Genomic DNA, 21,842 nt, shown 5'->3' on the forward strand with positions numbered 1-21,842 from the left:
AGGATTAGGCAGCCCTGAGTCAACGGGGGTACAGTACAGGGCTCTGACTTAAGGAAGTAGAGGGCTTACACTACAAGGGCTCACACACACACAGTGAACACAAGCACACCAAGTCACACTCTGGTTTATTTACATGGCAGGGTTTCGCCAATGTCTTCAGCTGAGGTTGTTAGGAAAGCATATGAATAATGCATCCCGCTCTTTGTAAATAGCTGCTCAGGGCAATTTACAGTGCAGTAAAATAATGGAGCCGGCCAAGCACCTCGTCCTCCATAACTCCTTTATAGATGGTTTTAAATCATTAATGGGCATAGACCGGCTACCCGTGATGAATGGGTTCAATTTAGGGGAAATCATTCATTTAATTAAAGTAATTAGGCTGCGGTTGCTAGTCCTTACACACAGTAGACCTTATGGCCCAGGGATCTGGGAAGACCTTGTCTTAATCACGCCTCTGGGATGTCAATTAAAAGATGAGGGGCTTGAGGACAGTTGGTTATGTGACAGGTCCCAGGTCTACATGGCAGACAGAGGTGCCCAAGGAGCAGATGAGAGCTCATTACAAGGCATAGGGAATGTAATGTCAGATCAAGGCTTGCCTAACGTAGAAGGCATAAAAAAACACTTGAAACTAGACCCCCCCCCACACACACTGATCTTGATGCACTGTTCAAAGTAAATGTGGAGGAGTTAAGATGGAGTGGTGTCTTAACGTCCAAAAGCAGAAGTTGCGTCACAGGCTCTCCTTCCATTTCCCCTGAAAACCGGAACATCCGGTTGTTGGGTACATGGGTGAGGCTAGAACAACGCTACCGCCTAATCAAAATGTCATTAGGCTACATATGAAATAAATTATAATGAACTTCACAGGATGGTGAAAGTGCAAGGTTTTGAGCTTGATGCTCCATTCCAAAAAAAACGGGTCTTATTCTGGTGACGTGATGATCGATGCTTGGCTGCCATTTGACAAATTAAAATATAATAAATTAAAATAATCCATAATAAACTCATCATTATTCAACTCTTACCCTACGAGGTCCTGTAAGATGCTTTTAAAGGCAAACACGCTCACACAGTTCTGGGTTGCTCATCTACAGAAGGAAGTGGTCTCCTGACTGACAGAAAACAGTAGATACTCTGATCCAATTTGGCACCACATACCTATGCGAGTCAGGGTTCTCAACTCTGGCCTACTTAAAAAACAAGTACAGAAACAGCCTCAATGCTGAGCATTACCTCCGTGTTGCACTGTCAACCTGAGTCCAGAATATGCTTGTTGAAAACGTCAACCTGTGTGATTTGATCAATCAGTGTATTCCAGTTCAGAATAAACAATACAGTTATTGTATTTTAACAGCAACAGATCCAACTTAGACTTTCAACAATACTTTCTACAGTAAGATGTGCAGTAGGCCTGATCATTTTTCATCTGTACTGTTCCAACCTAGACAGATATGTGTTTTAATGAGGAAAAATAAACATGAATAGATATTTATATGGGTATTTCATTTCATTGTTATTTGTTTTTATCTATTGCATTTGTTCTAGGAATAAGGGTAATGAAATGTACTAATATCTTTGCATAATTGCATATTTTCATAAGCTTGGGTCACAGGAAAACAGAATTTCTCATTTGGGTCCCAGAAAGCGTATTCTATTGCCAACATGGTTAGTAAAGTTATAAAATAGGATCTTAGTGTTTGTCTGAAGTGCCTTTTGAAAGCCTAACATATAGTCCTTTTTGTGCTGTGATACGCTTTGGTGGTTAAAGTTAGCTTTAATCCTCAGTATATGTTACGTTATGTATTTATTGTTATCTGTGATCGTTTTGTTTGTCTTGTGTAGTTTCTTAATCATTGTACCTAAACTGTATGTGTAAATGTATATATGTATATGCAGGACCCAGCTGTAAAAGAGACCTTGGTCTGTCTGTGTTCATTGTTGAAATAAAGGTATAATAAAGTAGAGGCCTCAGAAGTCAATACTTATCTTCTAAGTCTACAAGTTGCAAGCCAAAGCAAAGCAAAACAAAAAGTTTACAGTTTGAACATTAGAATCATGTTTACTTGGAGATGAGTATTCATGGTAAGCAGTTGGATCCAGTCTTGTGTCTGTAAAGTTTTGATGAAAACCTGTCTGCCAACCAAATTACACATGCAATATTTATTTTCATTTACTGTCAGATGACAATCGTTCACCCTGAGATGTAGAATTGATTAGTAACCCCTGTTTTGTCTATCTTCACTGGAAATTAATGAAAATATGAGAATTTGATCAATCACACAAATGAAGAAAGACAAATAGTGACAGAAGACAGCTGCACCGAGTGGAACAGTGTAATACATTCTGATGTGAAGTTGTTTATCCGTTTGGACAGCCACTCTTGAAGGCTAGCTATTCTTATTTGTGACCTTGACAGCTGTAAATATTGATGTAAAATACAGAGTTTCGCAACGAATTTCCTCTATCTTGGGTATCACTGAAGATACACCACAGAAGACACAAATAGAAATCTGAGAGACCCCTTTTACACATTAGAACCATTATTCAGGGATAACCTAAATCAGTTTTTGTCACGCCCTGACCTTAGAGCTTTTTATGTCTTTATTTTGGTTTGGTCAGGGTGTGATTTGGGTGGGCATTCTATGTTCCTTTTTCTATGTTTTTGTATTTCTGTGTATGGTTCTCAATCAGGGACAGCTGTATATCGTTGTCTCTGATTGGGAACCATACTTAGGTAGCGTTTTCCAACAGGGTTTTTGTGGGTAGTTACTTTCTGTTTAGTGTTTTCACCTTACAGGACTGTTTCAGGTATTCTCCTGTTTATTTTTGTTATAGTGTTCAGTTGTAAATAAACTAGCATGAACACTTACCACGCTGCGCTTTGGTCCGATGATTCCTCTTCTTCCGACAACGAATATCGTTACAGTTTTAGCCTACTGCCACTGCAGTGATCAGAGATCGGAATGCACAAAACTCTTTAAGCATTGATTGACCTTGGTTGTTTTAATGTTGTAATATAACCTGCCAGGAATAAGAGGTGATGATATAATCTTGGGGGTCCACATAGAACTTCTTGCCTTTTTCTATATTGCTCAAATTCAGGGCCAGTGCCTGTTAATTCTGGTTTATAATGGAAATAGGGCGGTCTAATCTACAATTTCCATGATCAGTTCATTCTACAAGAGCCCGTAAAATACGGTTCATGCAAGAAAGTGGGCTTATTATAAGGGTGTTTGCTGATAAATAAAATATAACCTGCTTTGTAAGACAGCACTTTCCTTTATGTGCTACAATATGGGCCTAAAATACCGCCAGAACTGCAAGGCTATTAAAGTGAAATATACAAACATAAAGCAGCCTATTCATCTGACCATGCTCAATGGCAACAGGGCAAACAAGGTTACGTCTCCTACGTTACCGGCTGATAACTGCACATTTGTCCAGTCAGAAACGTGGCGTCAGCTTCAAGATTACCAATGACGCAAAGTCTGAGCCTTAATGTCCTTGATTCTCACACAAATAATTGAATTTAATATAACATTTTATTCTGGGTGTATTATTCTTTGTAATAAATTCAATAAAAAAGATTGGCAGTGGCTCTCCATTGAGGCCAAGTTGTTTTGCATGTCAGAATACTTGCTCAGTACACTTGGTTTTGTAGGTTACAGATAAAACTCTGGTCTCTATCAGTGGCCAGAACATACAGTGCCTTGCGAAAGTATTCGGCCCCCTTGAACTTTGCGACCTTTTGCCACATTTCAGGCTTCAAACATAAATATATAAAACTGTATTTTTTTGTGAAGAATCAACAACATGTGGGACACAATCATGAAGTGGAACGACATTTATTGGATATTTCAAACTTTTTTAACAAATCAAAAACTGAAAAATTGGGCGTGCAAAATTATTCAGCCCCTTTACTTTCAGTGCAGCAAACTCTCTCCAGAAGTTCAGTGAGGATCTCTGAATGATCCAATGTTGACCTAAATGACTAATGATGATAAATACAATCCACCTGTGTGTAATCAAGTCTCCGTATAAATGCACCTGCACTGTGATAGTCTCAGAGGTCCGTTAAAAGCGCAGAGAGCATCATGAAGAACAAGGAACACACCAGGCAGGTCCGAGATACTGTTGTGAAGAAGTTTAAAGCCGGATTTGGATACAAAAAGATTTCCCAAGCTTTAAACATCCCAAGGAGCACTGTGCAAGCGATAATATTGAAATGGAAGGAGTATCAGACCACTGCAAATCTACCAAGACCTGGCCGTCCCTCTAAACTTTCAGCTCATACAAGGAGAAGACTGATCAGAGATGCAGCCAAGAGGCCCACGATCACTCTGGATGAACTGCAGAGATATACAGCTGAGGTGGGAGACTCTGTCCATAGGACAACAATCAGTCGTATATTGCACAAATCTGGCCTTTATGGAAAAGTGGCAAGAAGAAAGCCATTTCTTAAAGATATCCATAAAAAGTGTCGTTTAAAGTTTGCCACAAGCCACCTGGGAGACACACCAAACATGTGGAAGAAGGTGCTCTGGTCAGATGAAACTAAAATTGAACTTTTTGGCAACAATGCAAAACGTTATGTTTGGCGTAAAAGCAACACCCTGAACACACCATCCCCACTGTCAAACATGGTGGTGGCAGCATCATGGTTTGGGCCTGCTTTTCTTCAGCAGGGACAGGGAAGATGGTTAAAATTGATGGGAAGATGGATGGAGCCAAATACAGGACCATTCTGGAAGAAAACCTGATGGAGTCTGCAAAAGACCTGAGACTGGGACGGAGATTTTGTCTTCCAACAAGACAATGATCCAAAACATAAAGCAAAATCTACAATGGAATGGTTCAAAAATAAACATATCCAGGTGTTAGAATGGCCAAGTCAAAGTCCAGTCCTGAATCCAATCGAGAATCTGTGGAAAGAACTGAAAACTGCTGTTCACAAATGCTCTCCATCCAACCTCACTGAGCTCGAGCTGTTTTGCAAGGAGGAATGGGACAAAATTTCAGTCTCTCGATGTGCAAAACTGATAGAGACATACCCCAAGCGACTTACAGCTGTAATCGCAGCAAAAGGTGGCGCTACAAAGTATTAACTTAAGGGGGCTGAATAATTTTGCACGCCCAATTTTTCAGTTTTTGATTTGTTAAAAAAGTTTGAAATATCCAATAAATGTCGTTCCACTTCATGATTGTGTCCCAAAAATACAGTTTTATATCTTTATGTTTGAAGCCTGAAATGTGGCAAAAGGTCGCAAAGTTCAAGGGGGCCGAATACTTTCGCAAGGCACAACAGAACAATAGAGGTAAATGGTGATTACTGGTAGCGGAGATTACTGGACTTTTGTGCTTTGATACTCAGGTGGCATCCCTCCTTCAGGTCCCAGTAAGGAAAAGGCAAACTTCTTTAGGATATATGGAACATCAACATGCTAACAGTGTCATTACAATCACTTTAAAATCAAATGCATTGTGTTAGTTCTAAGAATGGGTACATGAATTTTCCAACCTTTATTCAATCATTATTCATAGGTATTTCAATCATAGTCATCACAGTACATTCACATTCACATAAATAGCCATGTACTTTCCTTCACAGTAATATATATACTGTTTCTAACCAGTTCCTTTCGCAGGTTTCTACAAACAAAAGTTGCACCTTAAATGTAGCAAACTATCCTGATAACAAGTAGCAACCATATGACCTTGTAGAATGGTACACAAAAATAAAGGTGCAAGTTGGAACCAAATAAGGTTCTTGGAATCAATGCCATAGGGGAGCCATTATACAGTCTCTGAAAATACAAAAATGGGATGATGAGTCTTTGAAGAACCATATATAAATCCCAAACCAGAAATGTCCCTCTAGGACTGGAATTAAATAGAACTGCTGTAGGGTTAAGACTTATTTGCATATGTGACCGACCATCTCGATTCGGTCTATGTAGCAATATTTGAAATGGTGGTTTTTACATTGGATAACAGTGCTACAAAATGGTATATCGTACACTGCAATTGAGGAACAATGGGAGAGTAATTTTGCTTTGTAAGCTGATTCACTTGTAACCCCACTTTTGAGAAAATGGCCCTGAAATGTTTTGGTACGTCTACTGGAGAGCTTTTTTTGGTCTACACCCATTCAGCATCATTTACACCCTCTTAAGCCTTAGCCCCACCCATCTCTTTTAAGGATTCACATGTGAGGCCATGAGGTAAACACACGCTATATAAAATAAAATCTATGTTTACTTGTCACATGCACCAGATAAAAAAATATGTAACTAGGCAAGTCAGTTAAGAACAAATTCTTATTTACAATGATGGCCTAGGAACAGTGGGTTAACTGCCTTGTTCATGGGCAGAATGACAGATTTTTAGGCTTGTCAGCTTGGTGATTCAATCTAGAAACCTTTCGGTTACTGGCCCAATGCTCTAACCACTAGGCTACCTGAAATGGATACTTGCATAGTAACAATATCCAAAAACAGAAAGTGTCCAGATAAAAATATTTTTGAATTATTAGATTACCTAACACACTTGTCTAAATTGATGGGTCATGTGAAGGAAATGCTATAACCACCCCCAGCCACATCTAGCGAAGTGGATGGGTCACTACTGTCTAGACATGTACACATGTTCATGAAAAACAATATATGGCCTTAATCACCCCCAGACACACCTGGCTAATTTGATGGGTCATGTAATAATCCTGCCGAAGTGGAGTCTTTTGTTTAGACACATAGCTAGCTAGGTAGCTAGCTAAAGAATGCACCAGCATAATCCCAACTCATACTACTACCAATACAAACATTGTCATAGCTGTAGTATGAATCTGAAGGTAGCTAAAGCTAACAAACTAGGTTAAATGTAAACTATCTAACATTAGGCTATAAATAGCAATGCAAATTGATTTCTGATTTGAATAATAGTACTACACAGATCATACACATAACGTCAGCTAGCGAGCCAGCAAGCTAACTTTTGCTAGCTAACAGTACATTTTAACCTGCAATAAAAAAAGACTTTCTGACAAAATTAAAAATGTATATCTGAAAATGCAGCTAGACTCTTACCTGTATACATGGATGAATGCTTCACAGCAGACTGGAACCATTTAACTCTGTTTTGTTTGTAGCCAACTTAAATCTTGTTTGGCCAGCTTTGTGTCAAGTCACTCCAGTTGACACATTGACCGTGGCATGTGCAGAAAGTAGCCCATCACTCTTTCCAACTGATCTGTCGATAGCGCCTGCTAAATTCATGACATCAATGTTGTTGAGAAAAGTAGCAAAACTTTTGTTGTTCTTGATGGCTAACGTTATATCTTTCAAAAACGGCACGGTAGAAAGGACTATGAACACATTCGAAACAACTCACATTACACATTACACATACACATTACAGACCGATCAAAACTCATCTCCCGGCATGTCCAGCCCAGCCATTATCTCAGCCAATCATGGCTAGTGGGAATGTTCCTGTCTTTTTCCGTGGCTAAACCAATTAGGCTGGTAATCTAACAATTTTATTATGTTATGGATGGAATAAAAGTTTGTTATTAAGGCATGTGTAAGTTCACATGTTCCAAAAAATACATTTTGATAAAAAAAAAAGATAATCATGTTTATGTTCAAATGCCTCTTCTGCGACATACACCTAGTTTCCTTTCACATATTTGCCAGGATGTCATTTTAGTGATTTTTTGTTGTTTTTACCAGTACCACACATGACTGTGTTTGCTAGTGACAGAGACATTCATTCATTTTCAGTCCTTTTGGCCTTTACCAAGGGATCTCCTAAGTGAAAATGTTGTCATTAAATTATTGAAGACAATACTTAGAGCCTGATTTTACCCTAACACAGTGGCCTGAAACTCATAGTTATCAGGTCTGCAAGTCACAGTATGCTGGCTCACAAAGTCCTGTTATGGGGCTACCCAACAATAGGACACGTTACTCACCTGCAACCTGCATTCAGAATTACTGCCAGGGTTGGGAAGACTAAGATATGAGACTACCTTAAACATTTCAGTAACAGGTGCAATAAATCCAAATAACAGATTGGAATTGTTTAGATACATGTATATTATTTATATTTGAGTAGCATAAGATTAATGAATTAAATATTCATGTAAAATGTCACGTCCTAACCATAGAAAGCCTTTATTTTCTATGGTGGAGTAGGTCAGGGCGTGACTGGGGGGGTGTTCTAGTTTATTATTTCTATTTTGGCCTGGTATGGTTCCCAATCAGAGGCGGCTGTCAATCGTTGTCTCTGATTGGGGATCATATTTAGGTAGCCTTTTCCCACCTGTTGTTTGTGGAATCTTGTTTTTGTATTGTTGCTTTTGAGCCCAACAAGGCTGTACGTTCGTTTGTTTGTTTCGCTTTATTGTTTTGTTGCTGGTTCACATTTAAATAAAATATGATGGAACACAAATCATGCTGCGCCTTCGTCCACTCCTTATAACGATTGTTACATAAAAACAAGTGTTAATTTAACTCTTGAATCAACACTATAAATATTGCACAGAAAAATAAACACTAGTTAACACTGGCCAATTTGATGTGTTCTATGAAAGGGACACATCTACAGGCTTCCATACATTTCAAGAACCTTTCAGAATTCTGATGAACCGTAGATTAGAGCCCTGCAAGGGCATTAATTTTTAGGCCAAGACCTACCCACGCCAGTGATGTTCAGGCCCTACCCTACCCAGGCCCAATTGCTTCTGCCTAATTTAAGGCTAACTTCCTCTATTAGTAAATCCATTAGCTGCTGATCTCTGTCTGTCTGTCACTCACTTCCTGAGTGTTGCTCACTCTACATGGACTCTGCTTGTGGTAGGTCTGTGTCTGTGAGTGTCCATTACCAACGACTCCGCTTGGCTGCTCGGCTCAATAACAAGACATGAGAGAGCAGTCAGCTGTTAACTACTTTTCATCTCTCTAAACCCAGACAAAACTCAAGTAACATTATAATGTTCTGTGACATGATGACTCCTTGCTGTCCCCAGTCCACCTGGCCATGCTGCTGCTCCAGTTTCAACTGTTCTGCCTTATTATTATTCGACCATGCTGGTCATTTATGAACATTTGAACATCTTGGCCATGTTCTGTTATAATCTCCACCCGGCACAGCCAGAAGAGGACTGGCCACCCCACATAGCCTGGTTCCTCTCTAGGTTTCTTCCTAGGTTTTGGCCTTTCTAGGGAGTTTTTCCTAGCCACCGTGCTTCTACACCTGCATTGCTTGCTGTTTGGGGTTTTAGGCTGGGTTTCTGTACAGCACTTTGAGATATCAGCTGATGTACGAAGGGCTATATAAATAAATGTGATTTGATTTGATTTGAAATAATCTCTCCTGTTTTATATTTGACGAGGTTGAAGTACTTCTGACACCATGTTATGATCTTACTCAGATATGACTGTACTGCCCAGCAAAGCATGAGTGAATTGCTCAGCTTCAACCATTTAAGAACCTTAATTTGTTTCAGTGTACAGTACAAACACTGGTAACGGTGTATGGTATCCATAGGTTACAGTGTTGTGCAGCAGCGTCTGTGGAAGAAGTCAGAGCACAGTTTATGCTTGAATATTTGGCGCCTGGGAAGATTTAGACAAACATTTGAGTTTGTAAAAATCTAAACTCACTTTAACATGAAATCAAGATGTTAAATGTCATGGGTAAGACATTTCCTCTGAACACAAAAACAAGCACCAAGGATACTGGGCAGAAATGTGTTATTACAGTATGTATTGTTACAAACATATATACACACATATGCACAAATATATACATATACATATATATATATAACATCCCTAATTGTAGCCCATATAGAATAAGATGTGATTTTTACTGAATATATAACATTGACATTTGTAAGCTTTGTGGAAATGTTGTCACACATACTGCTGATGTGAGAGCTGTTTGTCTTCAAATAGCTCTGGTGGACAAAAATGGCTGATGTTGTCTTGATAACTAATTGGATGCTGTCTGTCTACAGGAACAATGGTGGTCCAAGTGGCAGCCACAGATGCAGATGATCCCACATATGGGAACAGTGCCAGGGTGGTCTACAGAATCATCAGCGGACAACCCTACTTCTCAGTGGAACCAAAAACAGGTAGGCTGCTGACTTTTGGGAATAAGAAATGACCATGCAGTCTGGACTGGTCAGACATACTGTATGACTAAATGTTATTAACTAAAAGTCTAAGCCGTTGGTCTAACAAACACCACTGTAGCTTGGCGACCATCCACCGCAGATGCGGAAGACCGACAGAGGCGGATGCGGTGGATTAAGACACAGCCCATACAAAAACTGATATCTCCATCTTAAGCTGACAGATTTTGATGGGATTTTTAAAATTATGTTTCTTAGATTGATGCACAGGTGCATAAATATACTCCTAAGGATTTTTTATGTATTTAAAAAAAAGTGCTACACTATCAAACTGCTCAAATGCCTCACATGAAAATGTCAGTTTACATTGTAGCAGAAACACATGGTAGCAGTATGTATGCTATCACACACAGAAAATTGGCCAGTAATACGTAGTGTTATTTTTCAGTGTAACATTTCTAGTGTTGATTCAGGTGTTAAATTAACTCTAAAAATTAAAGCTGCAATATGTAACTTTTTGGGGGCGACCGACCATATTCACATAGAAATGTGTGTTATAGATCTGTCACTCTCATTTGAGCAAGTCTTCGAAGAGGTTATCTGATCTATGCTTCCCTTAAAGTACATTTTCTTGTCTTTTACTTTCAGTTTTGTACACCAGCTTCAAACAGCTAAAAATACAATATTTTGTAAACAATATTTCATAGCGATGTATATGGTTCAATGATTCTCTACACTATACTTGCTTGTTTTGTCACAAACTGAAATTAAGCAAACTATTACAATTTTTGCAACCTGGAAATGGCTGAGCGATTTCTTCGGCAGGGTAGCCTAGTGGTTAGAGCGTTGGACTAGTAACCGAAAGGTTGCAAGTTCGAATCCCCGAGCTGACAAGGTACAAATCTGTCGTTCTGCCCCTGAACAGGCAGTTAACCCACTGTTCCTAGGCCGTCATTGAAAATAAGAATTTGTTCTTAACTGACTTGCCTAGTAAAATAAAGGTAAAATAAAAAAATAAAAAATCTTTAAATTAACACTCATTGGTTTGAAAATAACCCGAGTGTTGATGATAATAACCAGAGTTGAGTTTGGGAGTGTTTTACACTTTTTTTTTGCCATCCAAACCATGCCGATCATTATCATATTTCCCAGCATGCTCTACTTTAGGTGGTGTTTTTTGGAATGTTTCTTTTATATGTGTTTTTGTATGTACAATCAATCAATCTTATGCTACACAAAGATAAATAGCATACATTTTTCATAAACTAATCCAATCAGTTAGTTAGATTTATTGCACACATTACTGAAATGGTTGTTCCAGTTTAAATGGTTTAGGTAGTCTCCTTTATTACTGTTCACAATCTTGACAGCCATTCTGAATGCAGGTTGTGGGTGAATGAAAATTCCAGCTGTTCCTAACTCTGCCTGGATTCCAATAGTAATTATGCTTCACTTTGTAAACCATCGTAATGTGACTTGTAGGCCTGATGTGGTCTGTAAACAATGTGCTCCAGGCCATAGTATTATGGTAAAACTAGGTCTCAAAATAAGGCCTAATGAGATATGTAATGTATTGTCATAAAGAGCTACATTTGTATGATAATATTTACATAATAACTCACTAGATGAAGGCTAAATGACTGAACATTTATGACTTCAACAACCATTTCTCTGTCACTAACAAATACAGTCATTGGTGGTAACTCTACAATTCACTCTTAAAGGCAAGGGACACTGGGAAATTATATTGGAGGTGTGGCTTAGTGGGGGCGTGGCTTTCAGTTAGTTGTTTTTGGCCTCCTGTGAAAGTGGAAGTGTTGTACCAGTTTAGGTGGTCTATGCTTCTAAATCAGCATTGGTCGCTGTTTGGAGTTTTAGCCTGGGCATCTGCTGATGTAAAAAGGGCTTTATAAATACATTTGATTGATTATGCGGTGTTATTGTAAAACCTGATTGTCTCAAACTATATACACTTCCTAGTGTTAAATCAACTTTATAATGTGTTATTGCATAACACTAAAAGTGTAAAGTCCCTAATACTGACGAAGTGTAACAGCGTCAGCACTAAGCACAATGTTAATTTAACACTGAAAAGTGTGGACCAATATATACTGTGACCCAGTGTTAAATTTAACACTGGCAGTGTTGATTCAATGCGAGAGAATTTTCCATTCTCTAAACTCAAGAATATATATTTGTTTTTTGTTGTTTAATTCACCAAATATAAAGCAATGGAAATGCATAACAATGCTGGGATGTGAAGTAGTTGTTCTGACTGGGGTGCTTCGTTGGAGTGTACAGTTGTTGTCCTCGGCTACAGATAGCTAGTTGGCTCATTAGCCACCGCCTCACTGTGGGGGACGCTAGCCTCATGCAAAGCACTCTGGGAAGAAAAAATAAGTTTGGGCGTAGTTCCATTATTTTTGGCTTATCGCCATCTTTTTCTTCCTGCAAAACATCCAGGGGAGATCCAGGGGAGATCTGCTTACATGCTGAGGTTTTATAAGTCAGACAGACTTATAGACAATAAGTGAATAAGTTAACTTTTAATAAGTCAGACTGGGTGGGCAAGTAGCATCAAGCCAGTCCCCTGATTCAATACCATATGCTTTCAGGAAATTCAGACTAGCAGATATTGGAAGCACATTAATCTGCGCGGGGAACAAGATTGATGGAAATTTGACTACCGTAATTGCTGGACTATTATAAAAAAAGATGAATCTTGTGAAAGCGGGAAAAATCCATAAATTAGCCGCGTCATTGTATAAACCGCGAGGTTCAAAGTGTGGGAATAAAGTAGCGGCTTATCGTCCGGAAATTACGGTACTTGAATGCGTCCTCAAAATGATCTTTAACAAAGTTAGCGAGACTACTTCAGCTCCGCAATAAGTCTCAACTGAGAATTTGTGACATCAATACTAATCAGAGAGCCGACATTTGCTTAAGGTGATGTTTAAGCAGCATGTCTACCCCATAAAGCGGTTGTGATTACTGAAGTGGCTACATAGTGTAGAAAGTGCAATGAAGAAAGACTACTCTTCAGGCAGTGTAATAGTACTCTTTCACTTCCTGGAAAGCCAGAACAGACTATGTTTTTGCTGTGGATATTTCTGTGAAAATGTATTTCAAGTGGCACCTTAACTTTAGCATATTTGAACAGAATTTGTATGCACTTTACATGTGCAGACACAACATGGAGGACATACAGTACATACTGCAAAGCTAAATCAAACAAATTGTGTCTGGCACAGGACACAAGAAAATTGATTTACAATACATTTGTGGCTACCTGTGAAGAAAAGACCAGAGGTGAATGCTGTTTCTATGACTGCAAACTACTAATTAGACTAATTCATTGAAACAAGCTGTGCCTTAGCTTTGACAAAGTGCTCGTGCTGAAATGCACTTCTTGAGCTACACAGTAATACTGCACCACCAGTGATTAAGTGTTTGAGGAATAGTTGTCAGGGAGGTGGACAATGTCAAATGTGACTTGGAGGGTTTGAATCCTGGCTCACTTTGGTCAGGCAAGTCCCTTTACTGGGAGTCTTTAATCGCAAGTTGATTCCGCAAGGTGCCCTTGGGGAAAAAGGTGTTTAATCCTGAATAGCTTCAATAATTGTCAAGCTGTAAATGTAATGCATGGCTTATTAAGCCTCCATTTTGTAATGTAGCTCAGGAAATAGGACACTTGAGTTTGAAGGTGAAATCAAAAAGTGGTGCACTGCTAGGCGTTGAGGCCTGCATGTGGGTAATTGATGAAAATGCTCAAATAAGGGACAAGGCCAATGCCAGTCTAGCTGCTCCCCAACTGTTTTCTCAGCGCTAAGATACCAAATACAGAGACTGGGAGATGGTAATCCCGTTCTGATTAAGATATTGGAAGGGCCTTTTGGGAGCTTTCTACTCAAGGTGTTTTCTAATCTGTACAAGTCGACACCAACCCACGCACACACACAAAATTGTGAATCGCCTCTGACAGAGATCCTTGTACAGTACAATCCACTCCAGTGACGGGAGGCCATTACAGCTCAGGGTAGGTATAAATCTGGCCTCACATATCGTTATGCCACTTAGTGTGCAATACTATAGCTTGGCAAAAAATCCATTATCTCAACCCCTTCATCAGATTTTGCATATACAGTAGCATTTCCTCCTGTATTTCAAATATGGGGCGGCAGGGTAGCCTAGTGGTTAGAGCGTTGGACTAGTAACCGGAAGGTTGCAAGTTCAAATCCCCGAGCTGACAAGGTCGTTCTGTCGTTCTGCCCCTGAACAGGCAGTTAACCCACTGTTCCTAGGCCGTCATTGAAAATAAGAATTTGTTCTTAACTGACTTGCCTGGTTAAATAAAGGTAAAATAAAATAACAGTAATGTTACTGAAGATGAGTCACAATTATCTGTGTCTCGTAATGTTACATAATTGTTGTGTCGTGTCTTTGGCTATGCCGGATTAATTGCTATGACATGCTATTATATAAAATAATTTCTCCGTAATTAATATCACCTGATTGAGCTAATCATGTAAATGTAATTAACTAGAGAGTCGGGCACCACAAAATAATATTTATAGAGCTGTTATCTTCCGAATAAACTCTTAAAGATTTAGCAATATTTTACATCAATAGCAGTCAACATTAATCGTCATTTTACTTCAGTCTCATATTCTGAAAGTTGTAAATTCTTGGTCATCTGCAAGAATCCTGGCTAACAAGTTGAATCAGCAATACAAAATTGGGTTTAATTATTTATTTACTAAATACCTAACTAATCACACAGAATAACATATACAAAGAATGAATTATCCCTGGATAATTATTTACGTCATAGGAAACGTCCCTAGCGGGCGGAACAGATATGACAGCTTGTTACACAAAGGAAAAGGGGCGGTATTGAGTGAAAGAGCGGGACTGGGGGAACAAATGTAATGAAGCTGTGCTATCGTAAATACAGTATCTTATGCATTCTAAATTACCGCCCATTTGGAAAAGGAAAATGCAACAAATAATTACTCTGAGCTGCGCTTCAGTAGGTTGGTGGTAGGTGGAAGGCCGTGTTGCCAAACCGAGTCCTCTGTCCTTTGAATAATGTCTCTGCTGATAAATTGGATACGGGATACTCTGTCTGTTCCTTCCTAACCTGCGTTTGCAGCTGCGGTCACTAACTCAACGGCTAGGGGGTATCACTTCTGTTGTGATTAAGAGTTCAAAGTTCATACCATTCGCAACCAAACCTCATGCTGATGTTGGCTTCATTCTGTGGTCTTTTTCTGAATCATTCTGACATGGGATCGTCATCTGCGGAACAGATAGTTATGTTGTAGTCAAGATTTTATATAGGAAGGAAGAGGGGGTGTGTGAAAAGGTTACAACCTCTGTCTCTTCACGTGGGTGGGCCACTGAGTGAGCAGCCCTGTAACGGATTTCTTCCGTGGAAGGAGAGGAGGACCAAAATGCAGCGTAGTTCGTGTTCAACATGTTTAATAAAAGACGATAACGTGAACACTACTCAAATACAAAATAACAAACGTGGCAAAACCCGAAACAGTCCTATCTGGTGCAGAGAACACAAAGACAGGAAACAATCACCCACAAAATACCCACAGAATATGGCTGCCTAAATATGGTTCCCAATCAGAGACAATGATAGACAGCTGCCTCTAATTGAGAACCAATCTAGGCAACCATAGACCTACAAACTACCTAGAAAGGAAACAGCCCCATAAACATACAACAAACCCTAGACCAGACAAAACACATAAATCCCCCATGTCACACCCTGACCTAACCAAAATAATAAAGAAAACAAAGATAACTAAGGCCAGGGCGTGACAGGCCCTAACTTATGAAAACCCACATCTCACATTTTAGAAGCTAAAACCACATTTCATCCCATCACAAATAATTTCATATTCAAACTTTTAAATTGAACAACAATTCCATGTGAATCTGATAACTCTGATGTATAGACTTTCCATTGTGGAGTTTATGCAATCTTATCATTGATGAGAATGTATCAGATGACAACCGAACTGACATCATATTCATTAAGTACCACTGCATATGTTCAATTGTTCGGATTACCAGAATATAGTTAATTTCCCCCCACATTCTGACGTTCCCAAAATCTCTATGTTAACCAAGGGGTTTTGCAAATGTAACCTTAGTAGGGTAGAGAGAGGAAAAAGGGGGGAAGAGTTATTTATGACAGTCATAAACCAACCCCCAGGCCAACGTCATGACAGTTGAATGTTACACCACATCCAGACCACCAAGAGATGGGACATTTAACGTATCATACAGAGTCAAGGTGGCGAATGATGACTCAGCTGATACTAGTTCCGTCTGGGAATCTTTCACAGTATGAGTGTAATGAACACAATGGGATACAGAGAGCTGGTTTCAAGCGCAGGGCGCAGCAGGTGTTTATTGTAGGACCACATGAGGAGGCAGGTAACTCGGTCCAGGGGTAGGCAGAAGGTGTTGGTTCAGTTTTTCTGTGCTCTGCTTTTTACTTAACAAATAAGGAACACTCAAAATATGCACTTATGAATCATAACAATTTTAATCAAAATACAGCTGTAGACAGAAATCAAAGATCAAACGTCTCTCCTGAGTTCTGCCAAATAGGAAAAGTCCCAAGTTGCTTTTATCATGCTTGTAGTCAACCCCCTGTGATGTAACTGCCTACGTCATTACCTTCTACTCATGAGACCAAGCCCATGCATCCACAGCTATACAAACATAGTTTCAGCGTTATCTAAATGCTTAGCAGTAAATGTCCACTCTCCAGGTTGATTTATAGTGGTATGTCTTACTAGTCTCTTATCTCTTTCCCCTGCAGGGTTCTGTGTTTATCTTTGAGTTGCTTTTCTCACAGACCGTTTCTTTATAAGAGGCAGAGACTAGAAAATAACTGTGAAACAATGTTAATCTGTAGTCTAGGACCCTATAAATGTGGAGGAGGAGGGTCCCATAGCAACATACATAAACATAATCAATTATTGTAATATATTAAACATTTGGTGCAGCCCCTATCATGACCCCAATTTGACCCCATCAAAGGTCATACACAGGGGTCCAAAAAGGCAACAGTACAGGCAGGGAAAAGGCTAGTAATGTCGTCCGGGAGATCAGGCAATAGGTTTATAACAGGATATCCGATAGGGAAAGTACAGGCAGGGAATAGGCAAAAAGGCATCATTATTGAGGCAGGCAAAACTATCATACACGGGAGAAGTAAATTACAGGAAAAACAGAGCTCCGTATAGAGGTGTGTCACAAAACAAAGAATACCTCATGATGGGGTGCAAAGAACTAAACTAAATAGTGTAAGATAATGACATACAGGTGATCAGAATTCAGGTGATTGGGATCTAGAGAGTGAGCTGCGTTCAGGGGATCTAAGTGTTTGAGAGTCTGAGTTGGAAGCAGACGTTACAATGAGTGAGATCAATTTTTATTCAAATACGTAGCTGTGCTCTGGGTTGGAATCTTTCAAAAGATAAGAGTTAGATGTAGAGTATGCATAGAAGGTGGCTTTTCATGGACAAACTAGTTTGGAGGTTGTACAATTCCCAGTGTACTCTATATGGCCTGTTTTTATCTTACATGGAACAATTGGGTGTAAGTGGACCCCTCTGACCTACCACTCTTGTTTAAGTGTCCATCACCTTCATCGTTACCTCTCATAGCTACACGGATGGTAGGCCAGAGGGGCTCCTATCCTAGCAAAGTGCTCCAGTCCCCACACTTTTATTTCCTCTTCCCTAGACAAATATCAAGGATCCTAGGCTTTATACAGGGAGAGTGGCCTACCCCTCTGCCGCCAGCTCTGGGTAGAGGAAATGCGCGGCTGCTATAATGTGTATTTTCCGGCTGCACAGGGACACACGGTACAATGCCGATGCGGGGCCATGCCGTAACAGCCACAGAAGGATTTTAATCATCGGCTCTCCCCACGAATGACACGGTCATGGTGCGGGGTTAACAGATATGTGAAGCCTTTCTTTGCTTAGTGAGATGATTCACTTGGTTTACTGCCGGCTTCAAACACAACCTATTTTCTTACTGGCTTCATTTAAAGTTTTTTGGGAAGCCGCTCTTGTTTATTTTGGGGCGGGGTGGTTTGGTGGCCATTAGCCAACTTTTTATAACAGCCAACTTCTTCAGAAATGTTTAAGACTGTTTTGTTCTTTCAAGTTAGAACTTTGTTCTTTGTCTCTGTGTTGTCCCTAGAATTTCTAAGCACACAGCTGGAGGTAGGGCTTTCTCCCGTTTTATTAAACTAGGCAAGTCAGTTATTAACAACAAATTCTTATTTACAATGACGGCCTACCCCAGCCAAACCTGGACGACGCTGGGCCAATTGTGTGTGGCCCTACGAGACTCCCAATCAGGGACTACAGTGATGACTCTTGTTCTGAGATGCAGTGCCTTAGACCGCTGCGCTACTCGAGAGCCAGAGTGGCGCAGCTCCTATAGAGCTAAATTTTTATGGAATGGTCTGCCTATCCATGTGAGAGATGCAGACTCAGTCTCGACCTTTAAATCTTTACTGATGACTCATCTCTTTAGTAGGTCCTATGTTTGAGTGTAGTCTGGCCCAGGGGTGCGAAGGTGAATGGAAAAGCACTGGAGTGACGAAACACCCTTGCTGTCTCTGCCTGGCCTGTTCCCCTCTCTCCATTGGGATTCTCTGCCTCTGACCTTATTTCAGTGGCTGAGTCACTGGCTTACTAGTGCTCTTCCATGCCGTCCCTAGGAGGGGTGCGTTACTTGAGTGGGTTGAGTCCCTGACCTGATCTTTCTGTCCAGTTTGTCGCCCCCTCTGCCTGTGCGGTGGAATAGATCTTCGAGGGCTATACTCAACCTTGTCTCAGGGTAGTAGGTTGGTGGTCTGTTGATATCCCTCTGGTGGTGTGCGCTGGTGTGCTTTGGCAAAGTGGGTGGGGTTATATCCTGCCTGGTTGGCCCTGTCTGGGGGGCTCGTCGGACGGGGCCACCATGTCTCCCAACCCTCCCTGTCTCCGCCTCCAGTATCTATGCTGCAATAGTCTATGTGCCGGGGGGCTAGGGTCAGTCTGATACATCTGGTGTTATTCTCCTGTCTTTTCTGGTGTCCTGTATGAATTTAAGTATGCTCCCTCTAATTCTCTCTCTCTCCCTCTCGGAGGACCTGAGCCCTTGGACCATGCCTCAGAACTAAATGGCTGTCCCCAGTCCACCCGGTCATGCTGCTACTCCAGTTTCTACTCTTCTGCCTGCGGCTATTGAACCCTGACCTGTTCACCAGAAGTGCTACCTTGTCCCAGACCTGCTGTTTTCAAATCTCTCTCTACCACAGTTTTTCCAAGCCACCGTGCTCCTACATCTGCATTGCTTGCTGTTTGGGGTTTTGGCTGGGTTTCTGTATAGCACTTTGTGACATCTGCTGATGTAAAAAGGGCTTTATAAATAATTTTGATTGATTGAGAGAACAATGAATGTTTCGTTCATTTTTTACCTAGCCTGGTTTGATGGACCTCTGTTGGATTGATGGCTTGAAGCTAGCTCTCTCATGCATATCAGCAAACAGGGTTCACAGGTGTCACAGCAGCTGACACTGGAGCACTATTGATGCTCTTTAATTGGCTACAGGGTTACACAGTGGGAGAAACTAGCAACAAACCTGATGAATCGATGAATGAGTGGATGGATGGAGGAAAGGGATATACAGCTAGGATATAGGAGCAGATGGATGGATCTGATCCACACATCCACACATACAGTAGACAGATACTTTGATGAACATGAATGCATCAGGAGTTAAAAATAAATCAGCTTCTCGACTGACATGTTGATTTCTCGTCTTAAACAGGGAACTAAAGCATTGAAGAAGAGGCAGCTGTGGTTCTCCCATTAAGAAAACTTCACCCACTATTCATTAGTTTGTTCTGTATGGATATTGACAACTACTTGGCTTTATTGACTATCATTATGGCGTAGCGAGAGCATGGCAGAGGCCTCAGATAAATAGGTGGACAGCGGCGTATAATTTCACTAATTGAGCCATTTACTTAGACTGGCCAATAACACTTTTCAGCCTGAGCGCTTTAATGGCATTGATAAAGAAAGACAGAGAGAGAAAAGAAAACACTTAACAGAGTCTTAGGCAGTTGGTCTAAATACCTCAACAATGTTTTTCCTCAGTGATCCCAGGCTTAATTTGTGAATTGTATGCATCCTTTTGTCAAGTCTCCAGGCTCTGTTCACAATGTTGCTATGAGAGTGTATGCTTGTGGGTTGTCAGTGGCAATGTTCCCACAAACTATGCTTTCACCCCTTAGCTCTCCGTACAAAAATCATCCCCCTGTTGTCACCCCTCTCTCTATCCACTCCTGTCCTTCCCTCCTCTCTCTCCAATCTTGTCATCCCTTTCTCCTCTTTCCTGTCATCCCTCTCTCTATCTCTGAACCGCCCTCTTTCTCCTCTCCAGGCATCATCCGGACAGCGCTGCCCAACATGGACCGAGAGGTGAAAGACCAATACGTTTTGGTCATCCAGGCCAAAGACATGGTGGGCCAGATGGGCGGCCTTTCAGGCACCACCTCTGTCACGATCACTCTCACCGACGTCAACGACAACCCGCCACACTTCTCTCGCAGTAAGACTGAGTCCTTTATGCTCTGTGCATCACTGACACTGACAACATTCAATCTACTGTGTCTCTCTCCCTCTCAGACAATGCCCTGAACCACTGCATTCACTGTCATCTCAGTCTCACTATTGTGGCGGTTTGACATGAATCTCTAAAATCACTCTCATTCACAATGACAGTTTTGGGGAGAAAGCTTTGAGTGAAAATGTAGGCTTTACTTTATATTGCAGATTAATTTCACCACAGTACCCCTTTCATGCATATGTGTAATTTCGCTAAACATTGTGTATCTCTCCATCTGATCGGGGTGTTCACAGCACATTTATTACTTTTTTGATCGAAGGCTTCAAATGTAGGATACCCTAGGAAGTATACAACTCTCCTCCCCTCACTCCATGTCAGAGCAGGGAGTGAGGGGAGAATGTAGATACAATGATTAGGCAAATAAAATTGTCATCAGCCTATTTCACACTAATGGGTTCCAGGCCAGGTGTTGGGATTCAAAGCCGTGAGGTGCTTCTCATGATAATCTGTGGCCCCGGCAATTGCTTTACCTCTGATAGTCCTACCGACCGGCCGCTTTAACCAAGCACTGTTGTCCTACTGTCACGCCCTGACCTTAGAAAGCCTGTTTATTTCTCTATTTGGTTAGGTCATGGTGTGATTTGGTTGGGCATTCTAGTTTTCTATTTCTTTGTTGGCCAGGTACGGTTCCCAATCAGAGGCAGCTGTCTATCGTTGTCTCTGATTGGGAATCAGAGGCAGCCGGTTTTCCACCTGAGTTTGTGGGATCTTGGTTTTCCACAGTTGCTGTCTAGCCCTGCAGAACTTTATGTTTGTTTATTTTGTTGTTTTGGCGGTGTTTCAGTATTAAATATCATGAAAACCTTCCACGCTGCGCTTTGTCTCTTTCATTCAACGACGGACGTAACAGTCCCACTGGGAATGTGATGAAAGAAATAAAAGCCCAAAATAAACCATTCTCTCTACTGTTATTCTGACATTTCACATTCTTAAAATAAAGTGGTGATCCTAACTGACCTAAGAGAGGGAATTTTTACT

General features: G+C 40.7%; 1 protein-coding gene across 1 annotated transcript in view; it reads left to right on the forward strand.

Annotated features, from left to right (window-relative positions):
• The window catches only part of LOC115105205 (cadherin-7-like), a 111,382-nt gene that overhangs the window by 23,650 nt on the left and 65,890 nt on the right, over positions 1–21,842 (forward strand). The window contains exons 3-4 of the mRNA XM_029626947.2: positions 10,022–10,141; positions 20,619–20,786. Coding sequence (XP_029482807.1) covers positions 10,022–10,141; positions 20,619–20,786 — 288 coding nt within the window. The remainder of the gene's footprint in view (positions 1–10,021; positions 10,142–20,618; positions 20,787–21,842) is intronic.

The sequence above is a fragment of the Oncorhynchus nerka genome, linkage group LG22, assembly GCF_034236695.1.
Source record: "Oncorhynchus nerka isolate Pitt River linkage group LG22, Oner_Uvic_2.0, whole genome shotgun sequence".
Taxonomy (NCBI): domain Eukaryota; kingdom Metazoa; phylum Chordata; class Actinopteri; order Salmoniformes; family Salmonidae; genus Oncorhynchus; species Oncorhynchus nerka.